At 51.1% G+C, this 12,963-nt stretch overlaps 1 protein-coding gene across 9 annotated transcripts in view; it reads left to right on the forward strand.

The window, feature by feature from the left end:
* The first annotated feature begins 1,529 nt into the window (after positions 1-1,529).
* The window catches only part of FANCA (FA complementation group A), an 84,334-nt gene continuing 72,900 nt past the window's right edge, over positions 1,530-12,963 (forward strand). For 8 of the 9 annotated variants that reach the window (XM_064369948.1, XM_064369950.1, XM_064369952.1 and 5 more), the window contains exons 1-6: positions 1,562-1,640; positions 2,152-2,261; positions 3,967-4,060; positions 8,203-8,345; positions 8,785-8,880; positions 10,755-10,828. In XM_064369948.1, the coding sequence (XP_064226018.1) occupies positions 1,562-1,640; positions 2,152-2,261; positions 3,967-4,060; positions 8,203-8,345; positions 8,785-8,880; positions 10,755-10,828 (596 nt within the window). Of the gene's footprint in view, positions 1,641-2,151; positions 2,262-3,966; positions 4,061-8,202; positions 8,346-8,784; positions 8,881-10,754; positions 10,829-12,963 lie in introns of all 9 variants that reach the window. The other variant, XM_064369949.1, reaches the window with a different exon arrangement.

The raw sequence follows: 12,963 nt of genomic DNA on the forward strand, positions 1-12,963 counted from the left end.
ACACCTGTAGGTTTAGCTACTCGGGAGGCTGAGGTGGGAGCATCACTTATTTGGTTGACGTGATCACGCCACTGCCCTCCAGGCTGAGCCACAAAGGGAGACTTTCAAAATGAAAATTAAAAACCAGGGTTCCATTCTTGCTAGCAGTCTGGTGGAATTAAGAGAAAGACTTTTCTCAGGGCGACTGATGACCAAGGGGGAAGTGCAGCCCAAAGCTTCATAAACTCCCCACTCAACTAATCTAAGAGGTGCACGGAAGCCACCTTTGAGATTCAGACATTCGGCGCTTGCTGCGGCCCAGGCGTGGCCAGGATGGGAGGAGAACAGGGTTCCTAACAGGGTCCTGGCTTACCCGGGGTCTCTCTGGCTCCATCAGCCAGCCTCCTCCTGAGGCTCTGCCTGTGCACCCTCCCGACGGGCTGGCCGGTCCCCTGGTCCACGCCATTGCCCTCGGCCAGCAGACTGCAATGTGTCTGAGTCAGGCTGTGCACGAGTCTTTGCGGGGGTTTCAAGGATTCGTCAATTCTCATTCCTGCTCCGCACCCAGCTCGTGGATCCAAGGCCCCCGCTGTGCCTCAGGTCACACCGAAGAGCATTTGTGGTGCTGAATGTGGTGATCTAAGCAGCCGACACAAAGCCGGCTGCCGGGGAACACGGCCCTTGGGCTGAATCCCTTCCCTGGCTCCAAGGCCACTGCTAAGGGAGGAGGCGGCGGCCTCCCGGGGCCTCCCCGGCCTCTACTTCCCCAGGGCTTTGAGGCCCACAGCTTCCCTCACGCACTCCTTTGACGAATTTTTTTTTTTTTTTTGAGACGGAGTTTCGCTCTCGTTACCCAGGCTGGAGTGCAGTGGCGCGATCTCGGCTCACCGCAACCTCCGCCTCCTGGGTTCGGGCAATTCTCCTGCCTCAGCCTCCCGAGTAGCTGGGACTACGGGCGCGCGCCACCACGCCCGGCAGGAGAATCGCTTGAACCCGGAGTCGCGGGTTGCAGTGAGCCGGGCAGCGTCACTACAGGCCAGCCTAAGAGACAGAGCAAGACTCTATCTCAAAAGAAAAAAAAAAAAAGAGATGGGGTCTCGCTTTGTTGCCGAGGCTGGTGTGGAACTTCCGGGCTCAAGCGACCTCCGGCCTCGGCCTCCCAAAGTGCAGGGGCCACAGGCCCCCGGCTGCTGAAACGCAGCCCCGCGCGAGGACCGTTTGGCCGCCGGGAGGAGGAACAGCGCTGCTCGGCGCCTCCCTCGGCTTGGCCGGCCAGGCGGTCTCTTCGGACCGACCCCATCATCCCCTGCAGGAACCACGCCAGAGGGGCCGCAGGCTCCCGCGCGAGACGCCTCGGCGGATGACACCGCGGCGTGGCGAATCCCAGCCCGCCCTTCCCACGCGCAGGCGCCTCCGCCACGACGCACAAGGCCGCGTCGCGACGCCCGGAGCGTAAGGGCGTGGCCTGGGTGCCACCAGCCAATGGACGCGCGCGCCTGGCCGCAGCCAATAGGAAGGCAGCGCGGGCTCAGCGCGGGCTCAGCCGCAGTGAGTCGCCGCCGGGGCCGCAGGAGCTCGGGCCATGTCCGACTCGCGGGTCCCGAACTCCTCCTCCGGCCAGGGCCCAGGGGGCCGCCGGAGGTCCTGGGCCGAGCTGCTGGGTAGGCGGGCGTGGGCGGCGCCGGGCCCCGGACGGGTTCCCGGGAACCCCGACCCCTCTCGCCCGAGCCTCCGCCAGTCCGACCCCCCCAGGAGGCCGCGCCCGGGGGGCTGGGCTGGGGCGGGCGCTAGGCTGGGGCGGTGCGGCTGCCACGGACCCGGCCTCGACCCGGCCCCTCCTGCGCCCCCCGCCCCAGCCCGCGCCCCCGGGGCGCCCCCTCCTTTCCCGAACGCCGCCTCCGCCGGCTGCCGCGTCAGAGCCGGGTCTGGGGTGGGCGGCTCCGCGAACCGAGGTTCTTTCGGGGTCCGCCCGCGCGCTCCCGCGGCCTGGGGTTCCCCGCAGCGCCGAGGCCTCCCCTCGCCGGCCTCCCCCGGCCTTCCCTCCCCCGGGCCCTCTGCGCGGGGGCGAGACCTGCGCCCTGGGGAGGAGGGCCGGTCCGTTTGGGAGGGTGTCCAGCCGGGGACCCCTGTGTCCACAGCGCCGTGACGCTTGGAACTGACTTCTCTCCGTAGCCGGAAGGGTCAAGAGGCAAAAGTACAATCCCGAGAGGGCACAGAAATTAAAGGAATCAGCTGTGCGCCTCCTGAGAAGCCGCCAGGACCTGAGTGCCCTGTTGCTTGAGGTAAGAGGAAGCTGGTGTCCGTCTGCCGGCAGAGTGAGATTCGGGGTTTTCGAGCCCGGCCCTGGCAAAGCCTTCCTAAGAAAACCCCCGAGGCGGCGGGCACGGGGGTCTGGTCCGCAGAGGGGAGGGTCGCCTGAGCCCTCTGCGGGAGTTCTGACCAGTCTGGGCAACAAGGTGAGACCTGCCCCTTTTATTTAAAGAAAAAAAAAAAAAAGGCCGGGCGCGGTGGCTCACGCCTGTAATCCCAGCACTTTGGGAGGCCGAGGCGGGTCGATCACGAGGTCAAGAGATCGAGACCATCCTGGTCAACACGGTGAAACCCCGTCTCTACTAAAAATACAAAAAAATTAGCTGGGCACGGTGGCGCGTGCCTGTAATCCCAGCTACTCAGGAGGCTGAGGCAGGAGAATTGCCTGAACCCAAGAGGCGGAGGTTGCGGTGAGCCGAGATTGCGCCATTGCACTCCAGCCTGGGAAACAAGAGCGAAACTCCGTCACAAAAAAAAAAAAAAAAAGACGGGCACAGTGTCTCAAGCCTGTAATTCCATCACTTTGGGAGGCCGAGGCATTTGGATCACCTGAGATGAGGCGTTCAAGACCAGCCTGGCCAACATGGTGAAAACTCGTCTCTACTAAAAATACCAAAAAAAATAGCTGAGCCTGGTGGCGCCCGCATGTGATCCCAGCTACTCGGGAGGCTGAGGTGGCGGTGGACCGAGACCGCGCCGTTGCACGCCAGTCTGGGCGACAAGAATGAAACTCCCTCCGTCGGGCTCTGTGGCTCACACCTGTAACCCCAGCACTTTTGGAGGCCGAGTCAGGTGAATCACGAGGTCAAGAGTTAGAAACCACCCTGGCCAACGTGTTGAAACCCGTCTCTACTAAAAATACAAAAATTATCTGGGCATGGTGGCACGCGCCTGTAATCCCAGCTGCTCAGGAGGCTGAAGCAGGAGAATCGCTTCAACCAGCATCCGGGAGGTGGAAGTTGCAGTGAGCCAAAAAATTGTAAATAGCCCAGTAGGCAAGCATTAATTACACACAGCTTTTGTTTATTCACAGAACTTCAATTTTTTTTTTTTTTTTTTGAGACATCTCACTCTGTCACCCAGGCTGGCGTACAATCTCACGATCTTGGCTCACTGCAACCTCTGCTTCCCAGGTTCAAGCAATTCTCTTGCCTCAGCCTCCTGTAGCTGGGATTACAGGTGTGCACCACTACTCCCAGCTAATTTTTTTTTTTTTGGTGATGGAGTTTTGTTCTTGTTGCCCAGGCTGGAGTAGCTCACTGCAACCTCCGCCTCCCAGGTTCAAGGGATTCTCTTGCCTCAGCCTCCCGAGTAGCTGGGATTACAGGCATGCGCTACCATGCCCAGCTAATTTTGTATTTTTAGTAGAGATGGGGTTTTTCTGTGTTGGTTAGGCTGATCTCAAACTCTTGACTTCAGGTGTTCCGCCCACCTCAGCCTCCCAAAGTGCTGGGATCATAGGCGTGAGCCACTGCACCCGGCCTACACCTGGCTAATTTTTTTTATTTTTAGTAGGGATGAGGTTTCACCATGTTGGCCAGGCTGGTCTTGAACTCGTGACCTCAAGTGATCAACCTGCCTCAGCCTTTCAAAGTGCTGGGACTACAGACGTGAGCCACTGCACCCATCCCAGAGCTTGAATTTTTAAAATGGAGTTCATTGTGTTCTGAATTCTAGGTAGAAGGTCTACAGTGTAAAAAATCGTGTCTCAGCAACTTGATCGACTGTGGCAGTTCTGAGGCCCATGCTAATCATTCTAGTTCATTTATAGGTAAGTTCTAGCTTCATTTCCATTATTTGAATTGCAGAAAAGTTTTTATATAGTAACCATCATTTGCTAAATTAAGTAGAAACTTACATTTCCTCAGATGATGGATTTCCACTTGTGTGTGTAGTCAAATTCTAAATGATGTTTTTGTGACTTGGTTTTGGGCTTGTTACGATGCTGTGTTTAAAAACAGTGTTTGACTCATCCTGAGGCTCAGAAGCCGTTGGCTCCAGAGTGTCCCTTGGAAAAACGTGAGAGCTGGCAGCAACAGGGATGTGCCCCTCACTCGTGGAAGTGTGAGACAGGTTGTGCTGTGCTCAGGAGAGTAGATGGGAAAACAGAAGTAATTTTCTAGGTACCTCCTTCTCCCCGCAACTTGAGAGTGGGAGACAGGGAAAGTTCTGGGTCAACAACAGTTGTTTTCTGATCCTTCACAACTTTATTATATAGTGACTTGTTTTAGAAAAAAACAGTAATTGTTTTACATTTTTATTCAAATAACCTTCAGTAATAGGGCTCCCTTGACAACTGATTACTCAATGGCATTGGTAAATGATACAGATTTTTACTTCCATAATTATATTTGAATTTCACAAATTATGCATTTTCATTCCAAGGAGTCAAGTTCAGCCACACAGATAAACCTTTAATTCATTAATTTTTGAGTTTGTTTTATTCTGCTAAAGATATAGCCAGTACACACACACACACACACACACACACACACACACACACCCCTGTGATAAAAATGAACTTTCTGATGAAGATACGTTGGAAACCAATGACTAGAAATTGGCATTGTTGGCTGGGCGTGGTGGCTCATGCCCGTAATCCCAGCACTTTGGGAAGCCAAGGCATGCAGATCACCTGAGGTCAGGATTCAAGACCAGCCTGAGCAACGTGGTGAAACCCTGTCTCTACTGAAAATACAAAATTGGCCGGGTGTGGTGACTCACACCTGTAATCCCAGCACTTTGGGAGGCCGAGGCAGGCTTATTGCCTAAGCTTAGGCGTTCAAGACTAGCCTGGGCTATAGGGTCCAGCCCTACTAGGGTTGTGGGGTATCCCCTATTGCTGTGCTGAGGCGCAGGTCTGAGAAGGAGTTAAAACACCGAAGGACAGAATAAGAGTAGCTGGGCTCGGGGGGGCCAATGCCACTTACAGGCGGAGTCTGGCGATGCCTCGAGTGTCCAGGTGCGTCTGTATTTATTAGGTACAGGTTGGGACGGGTAGTGAGTCAGGTCATCTTAAGGATAGTGATAGGGCCAGGACAGTCACATGAGTGATAAGCAAGGAGTCCACCCCCATTAGGTCACCGAGATGGGGAGGTGGGCAGTACAAGGGGTCCACCCCTATTTTGTCACCGAGGCAGGGAGGTGGGCAGTACAAGGGGTCCATCCCTGTTTGGTTCCCAAGGCAAGGAGGTGGGCAGTACAAGGGGTCCACCCCCGTTAGGTCACTGAGGCAGGGAGGTGGGCAGTACAAGGGGTCCACCCCTTTAAGTCACTGAGGCAGGGAGGTGGGCAGTACAAGGGGTCCACCCCCATTTTGTCACTGAGGCAGGGAGGTGGGCAGTACAAGGGGTCCACCCCTGTTTGGTACCCAAGGCTAGGCAATGGGCAGTGTGCATTAAGGAGGGTGCAGTGTGCAACATCGCTTATCCAGGGGCAGGCTACTTCTGAGGATATCTGTGGGAGGAGTCTTTGAGTCAGCCTAGTAGCAAGAGAGCTGACAGGGTATACGGCCACCTAGCTGCGATTATACCGGAGAGGTTTTAAGCCCTCGAACGTTCACAGGATTGCCGACCTGAAGCCAGCCTTCTGCAAGAACTGGACACAAGATACTAGAGCTCCCTTACAGCAGGAGTAACTCTTGCTCCAAGCCTGCCATACAGTGGGTATCTTTATGATACTGAACGCTGCTGCCTGGGCCGACCTGCCATGTAGCGCATGCCCTTTCAGGCAGGGGCACTACTGCCTGGGTCATTGATTCTTGTTCTGGTATGGCTGTTTTTCCCTAGTACATGCTCTGTATCATGTCTGCTCTAGCTACTACTCTTGTCTACAAACTAAGATATGATCATATAAAAAGAAAATAAATGAGCAGTAAGTTATTCTTCAGGCACTGATGGTGCCGGGGTCTGCTTAGCTCTTCCTGCTTGGTGCCCAGAGGTGGAGTTATCCACATTGGGCAACATGGTGAAACCCTATCTCTACTAAAATACAAAAAATTAACTCGACATGGTGGTGGTCACCTGTAGTCCCAGCTACTCAGGAGGCTGAGGCATGAGAATTGCTTGAACCCGGGAGGCGGAAGTTACAGTGAGCTAAGGTCATGCTACTGCACTCCAGCCTGGGCAGCAGAGGAAGACTCCGTCTCTAACAACAACAGCAACAGCAACAAAATAAATAAAAATAAAATAACGAATTTCAGCCGGGCAGGGTGGTGAGCGCCTGTGATCCCAGCTGCTTGGGAGGCTGAGGCAGGAGAGTTGCTCAAACCCAGGAGGCAGAGGTTGCAGTGAGCCGAGACTGCGCCATTGTACTCCAGCCTGGGCAACTAGAGCAAAACTCCATCTCAAAAAAAAAAAAAAAAATGGCATTGTCTACCTTTCTATCTTTTTTTTTCTTGGATACAGGGTCTTGCTGTTGCCCAGGAGAGCAGTGGTGTGATCACATCTCACTGCATCTTGACCTCCTGGGCTCAGGTGATCCTCCCACTCCAGCCTCTTGAGTTGCTGGGACTACAGGTGTGTACTACCTTGCCTGGCTAATTTTTTTGTTTAGATGGGGTTTTGCCGTATTGCTAAGGTTGGTCTCAAACTCCTGAGCTCAAGCAGTTCGTTCACATCAGCTTCCTGAAGTGTTGGGATTACAGGCATAAGCCACTTTGGCCGATCTGTCTACCTTTCTTTTGTCTTTTTGAGGTGGAGTTTCACTGTTGTTGCCTGGGCTGGAATGCAATAGTGCAATCTTGGCTCACTTCAGCCTCTGCCCTCTGGGTTCAAATGATTCTCCTGCCTCGCTCTCCTGAGTAGCTGGGATTATAGGCGCACACCACCTTGTCCAGCTAATTTTGTGTTTTTATTAGAGATGGGGTTTCTCCATGTTAGTCAGATTAGTCTCAGACTCCTGACTTCAGGTGATCTGCCTGCCTCTGCCTCTGAAAGTGCCATGCCAGGTGACTCATACCAGTGAACAATTAATTTGGCTGGTCGTGGTGGCTCACGCCTGTAATCCCAGCACTTTGGAAGGCTGAGGCGGGCAGATCACGAGTTCAGGAATTTGAGACCAGTATGTCCAACATAGTGAAACCCCGTCTTTACTAAAACTACAAAAAATTAGCCAGGCATGGTGGTGTGTGCGTGCCTGTAATCCCAGTTCCTTGGGAGACTGAGGCAGGACAATCGCTTGAACCTGGCAGGCAGAGGTTGCAGTGAGCCGAGATTGCGATATTGCCCTCAGCCTGGGTGACAGTGCGAGTCACCATCTCAAAAAATAACAATTAATTTTGGAAGGCAAATAAATTAGAAAATGGTTGACTTTGCCTCTTCCACGTTGCCCACCATGTCTCACTTTATTGAGTGCAGACCAGAGGCTAGTTGCTCAGAGAATTGTGGCTGCCTGTGGGCTGTGAGTGAGATTCCACCTGGTGGCCCCGGGGACTGAGCACACCAGTGACTGCTCCTGCCTACCAGGTGTCTGGCAGAGCATTGGGAAATCCCTGCCTCATTTTGACACGAAACAGCAATGTGAGTCAACAGGAATAGGCTTATCTGGAAGTAATGGGTAAAACTGTGTATTTGAAAGAGCCTGCTGGAGTTCTCCATTTGTTATGCTCCTTTGGAAAAAGACGATAAAGTTCTCCGTCAGAATATGTTTCTTTGTCTTGCTCCTGTTGTGTCCTGGGAAACGTAACATATAGAATGCATAGCTCTGGGTTCAGGTGCTGCCACCAGTTGCATTGTGAGCTGCTTGGGTCGTCAAATTCTAATGTTTATCTCATGTTTTTCCCTTTGCATCTGTTTTGCCCCTTTAAAAGGCAGTTTTCTGTGCCTCATCTTTAAGGCATTTTAAACTATAAGTCTTTTGTTTTAGATTTTGTCTCATGTTAAGAGAAAGCTGTGGTTTTGTTTTGTCTTTAAGGCTCTGCTTTGCAGGATCAGGCCTCACGGCTTGGGGTTCCTGTGGGTGTTTTCTCAGCCACGATGGTTGCCTCTGGTGTGGGACAGATCTGTGCGGCTCCAGTGGATCCCAGCCACCCTGTGCTGCTGACCGTGGAGCAGAGAGTAAGACCAGCAAACATGAGGAAACCTGCCCTTGTTGCTTTTAAGTTGGTTGGGAAAATAGGACATTTCTTTAATAGTGTTTCATGTAAGGCTGGGCGTGGAGGCTTAAGCCTGTAATCCCAGCAATTTGGGAGGCCGAGGCGGGCGGATCGAGAGGTCAGGAGTTACAAGACCAGCCTGACCAATATAGTGAAACCCTGTCTCTACTAAAAACATAAAAATTAGATGGGCACGGTGGTGCATGCCTGTAATCTCAGCTACTTGGGAGGCTGAGGTAGGAGAATCTCTTGGACCCTGGAGGTAGGGGTTGCAGTGAGCTGAGATCGTGCCGCTGTACTCCAGCTTGGGCGACAGAGTAAGACTCCGTTTCAAAAGAATTTATATATTGTTTCAGGTAATTTGTCTCTGTTTTTAAGAACATTTAATCTCTCTTTTTCAGAAGAAGCTGTCTTCCCTGTTAGACGTTGCTCAGTACGTATTGGCACACAATATGTTCTCCCGTCTTTCCTTTTGTCAAGAATTGTGGAAAATACAGGTAAATTTGAGATTGGAAATCTGACTTTCCACTGTTTGAGGCAATGTTTTGTTGATCTGGATGGAAGCAACAGAGTCCCTAGGTTTTCTTGGAAATTCTACCAAGCTTCTTACTAATTACAGAGAGTGGATGAAAAAGGGTTTAGAAGGCCGGGCGCGGTGGCTCACGCCTATAATCCCAGCACTTTGGGAAGCCGAGGGAGATGGATCACGAGGTCAAGAGATCGAGACCATCCTGGTCAACGAGGTGAAACCCCGTCTCTACTAAAAATACAAAAATTAGCTGGGCATGGTGACGTGCGCCTGTAGTCCCAGTTACTCGGGAGGCTGAGGCAGGAAAATTGCTTGAACCCAGGAGGCAGAGGTTGCGGTGAGTCGAGATCGTGCCATTGCACTCCAGCCTGGGTAACGAGTGAATCTCCATCTCAAAAAAAAAAAAAAAAAAAAAGGGTTTAGAAATTCCCCATGGATTGGAAAGAGGTACCTTCAGTTACCATTTTTGTCACTATTCACCCATCGTTAGTAATATTTATTAGAATAGAGCATACCATAAAAGCATGATACTCAGCCTTCTTGGGTATATTATTGTGAAGAGTTTTCCAGGGCAGTAAACTATTAAAAATGTTTCTGTTTTTGTTTTTGTTTTTGTTTTTTTTTTTTTTGAGATGAAGTCTCACTCTGTTGCCCAGGCAGGAGTGCAGTGGTGTGATCTGGGCTCACCGTAACCTCCGTCTCCTGGATTCAGTTGATTCTCTTGCTTCAGCCTCCTGAGTAGCTGAGATTACAGGCACCCAACACCGCGCCTGGCTAATTTTCTTGTATTTTTAGTAGAGATGGAGTTTTACCATGTTGCTCAGACTGTTCTTAAACTCCTAACCTTGTGATCCACCCGCCTCTGCCTCCCAAAGTGCTGGGATTACAGGTGTGGACCACCACGCCTGGCTAATTTTTGTATCTTTAGTAGAGATGGGGTTTCACCATGTTGGCCAGGATCGTCTTCAACTCCTGAACTCAGGTGATCTGCCCATGTTGACTTCCCAGAGTGTTGGGGTTACAGGCGTGAGCCGCTGCTCCTGGCCTTTCCCATCTTTTATCCAGCATACATTATAGGGTTTGTTGGATTTGTCAGGTATTGCTGTGGCCCGCGCACTCATTCTCATCTAGTTGGGGAAGCAAGGCACTAAATCCACAAGAATTGCGATGATGCAGGTGCTCACAGATTTGCAGAGAAGAGAATGGACGTGCATATCAGATTGGAGAGTTAGGAAAGCCTCCCTGCACGGAGTGTGAAGAGTGTGAATTAGGGGGATGAGAAGGGGAGGCCACAGGGAGATCCGGACAGTATGACCGGAGCACAGGGTCTGAGCTGAGCATGGAGGTTATCAAGTGGGAGAGGGTTGAGTGGGAAAGATGCGGGACACCCACAGGCCACAGTGAAGCCTGACCTTTGTCCTGGAAGCTACGAGGAGCCAGTGAAGGCTTCTAAAGAAGAGATTGACATGTCAAGTATGTGTTTTGGAATACTGTGTTGGCCACAGTGTGGAGAAAGGGTTGGAAGTAGTTTACTCTAGAGCCCAGGTGGGGAGCTAGTCAGGGCCTGCAGCCCAGGCAGGGTGCCGGTCACGGCCTGTGCCAAAGCAGTAGGAAGAGGGAAGGAGGAGGAGGAGGAAGTGTCAGGTAACAATGTGCGAGTGTCCGAAGGCCAGTGAGTTTGAAAACCAGAACAATTTTGTAAAAAACAGCGGCTTATTTCCGGCTCTACTTTTTGGTTGATGGCAATTTTCAGTAGGGCACGGTGGTTAAGCGTCTAGGTTGAACATTTTGTAGGAAAATGCGTGTATAAAGGACTCAAATGCTGTTATTTATTTTCTTCAGAATTCTTTGTTGCTTGAAGCGGTGTGGCGTCTTCATGTACAAAGCATTGTGAGCCTGCAGCAGTTGCTGGAAAGGTAGCGTACTTATGATTCAGTGTTACTGTTTTCGCAGTCTAGTCTAGTATAAATTACATTTCAAAACCAAAAATCGGGATTTTCCATTGCATATTTATACTAGACTAGGCCTGGAGAAACTATTGCTTTATTATTTCAAGAGAACATTTGGGGCCGGGCGCGGTGGCTCACGCCTGTAATCCCAGCACTTTGGGAGGCCGAGGCGGGTGGATCACGAGGTCAAGAGATTGAGACCATTCTGTTCAACATGGTGAAACCCCGTCTCTACTAAAAATACAAAAAATTAGCTGGGCATGGTGGCGCGTGCCTTTAATCGCAGCTACTCAGGACGCTGAGGCAGGAGAATTGCCTGAACCTCGGAGGCGGAGATCGTGCCATTGCACTCCAGCCTGGGTAACGAGCGAAACTGTCTCAAAAAAAAAAAAAAAAGAGAGAACATTTGCTTTAATTGAAGTCTTTTTTTTTTTTTTTTTTTGGAGACAGGGTCTCACTCTTTATTATTATTTTTTTCTTTGGAGACAGAGTGGATCACCTAAGGTTAGGAGTTCGAGACCAGCCTGGCCAACGTGGAGAAATCCTGTCTCTGCTAAAAATACAAAATATAGCCGGTCATGGTGTTGGGTGCCTGTAATCCCAGCTGCTAGGGAGGCCAAGGCAGGAGAGTCGATTGAACCCGGGAGGCAGAGGTTACAATGAGTTGGGATGGCACTTGCACTCCAGACTGGGCGCTGGAGCAGGACTCTGTCTCAAAAAAAAACCAAAAAACACGTTTTTCCTTGAGACAGCCTCACTGTTGCCCAGGCCGGAGTGCAGTGACATCATAGCTCCCTATAGCTCAACTACTGGGCTCAAGTGATCTTTCCACCTCTGCCTCCCAAGTAGCTGGAACTATAGGTGTACATCACCATACGTGGCTACGTTTTAACATTTGTTTCGTTTTTTGTAGAGACAGAGTCTCACTTTGTTGCCCAAGCTGGGGTTAATTTTTTTTTTTAATTACAGATGTTGGGGCGGGTCTCACTCTGTTACTGGGATCTTACTTTGTTGCTCAGGCTGGTCTTGAACTTGGAGGCTCAAGCAGTCTTCCCACTTCAGCCTCCCAGAGTGCTGGGATTACAAGCGTGAATCACCGCACCTGCCAAGGAATAATTTTTTTTGTTTTGAGATGGAGTCTTGCTCTGTTGCCAGGCTAGAGTGCGGTGGCATCATCTAGGCTCACTGCAACCTCTGCCTCATGGGTTCAAGCGATTCTCCTGCCTCACCCTCCCGAGTAGCTGGGACTACAGGCGTCTGCCAACTTACCTGGCTAATTTTTGTATTTTTAGTAGAGATGGGGTTTCCCCATGTTAGCCAGGATGGTCTTGATCTCTTGACCTTGGGATCCACCCACCTTGGCCTCCCAAAGTGCTGGGATTACAGGCGTGAACCAGTGTGCCCAGCCAGAATGATAATTTTTAAAACTAAAAAAGAAGCATCCAGGTAAATGTGACTGATAAAATACATGCAGCTACCTCTCCTGAAATCCCCTTAGGAGTCAAAAAAGGGAATTTGTAAAAAGTATAAAGCTATAAAGATAGGAGAGTGTAGGAGAGGAGGTAACAGAACAAAACTTTTTGTTGTTGTTTTGTTTTCTTTTGAGACAGTCTCGCTGTCTCAGGCTGGAGTGTAGTGGCACAATCTTGGCTCACTGCAGCCTTTCTCCTGGGTTAAAGAGATGCTGTTGTCTCAGCTGCTCTACTAGCTGGGATTACAGGTGCCTGCCACAATGCCTGGCTAGTTTTTGTATATATTTTTTGATGCCTAAACTTTTTATTTCACACAGCTATGCAAGTTGTGAGGCCAAGGACATGATTGCAAATAAGGTTTAATTTAAATGAACAGCCAGGCATGATGGCTCACACCTGTAATCCCAGCACTTTGGGAGACCTAAGGGGTGAATTATCTGAGGTCAGGTGTTCCAGACCAGCCTGGCCAATATAGTAAAACCCCATCTCTACTAAAAATACAAAAAATTAGCTGGGTGTGGTGGCACATGTCTCTAATCCTAGCTACTTGGAAAGCCAAGGCAGGAGAATCGCTTGAACCCAGGAGGCAGAGGTTGCAATGAGCTGAGATAGCGCCATTGCACTGCAGCC

This window comes from Aotus nancymaae, unplaced genomic scaffold (assembly GCF_030222135.1).
Source record: "Aotus nancymaae isolate 86718 unplaced genomic scaffold, 86718_ANA_hifiasm-v0.15.2.pri h1tg000095l, whole genome shotgun sequence".
Classification (NCBI taxonomy): domain Eukaryota; kingdom Metazoa; phylum Chordata; class Mammalia; order Primates; family Aotidae; genus Aotus; species Aotus nancymaae.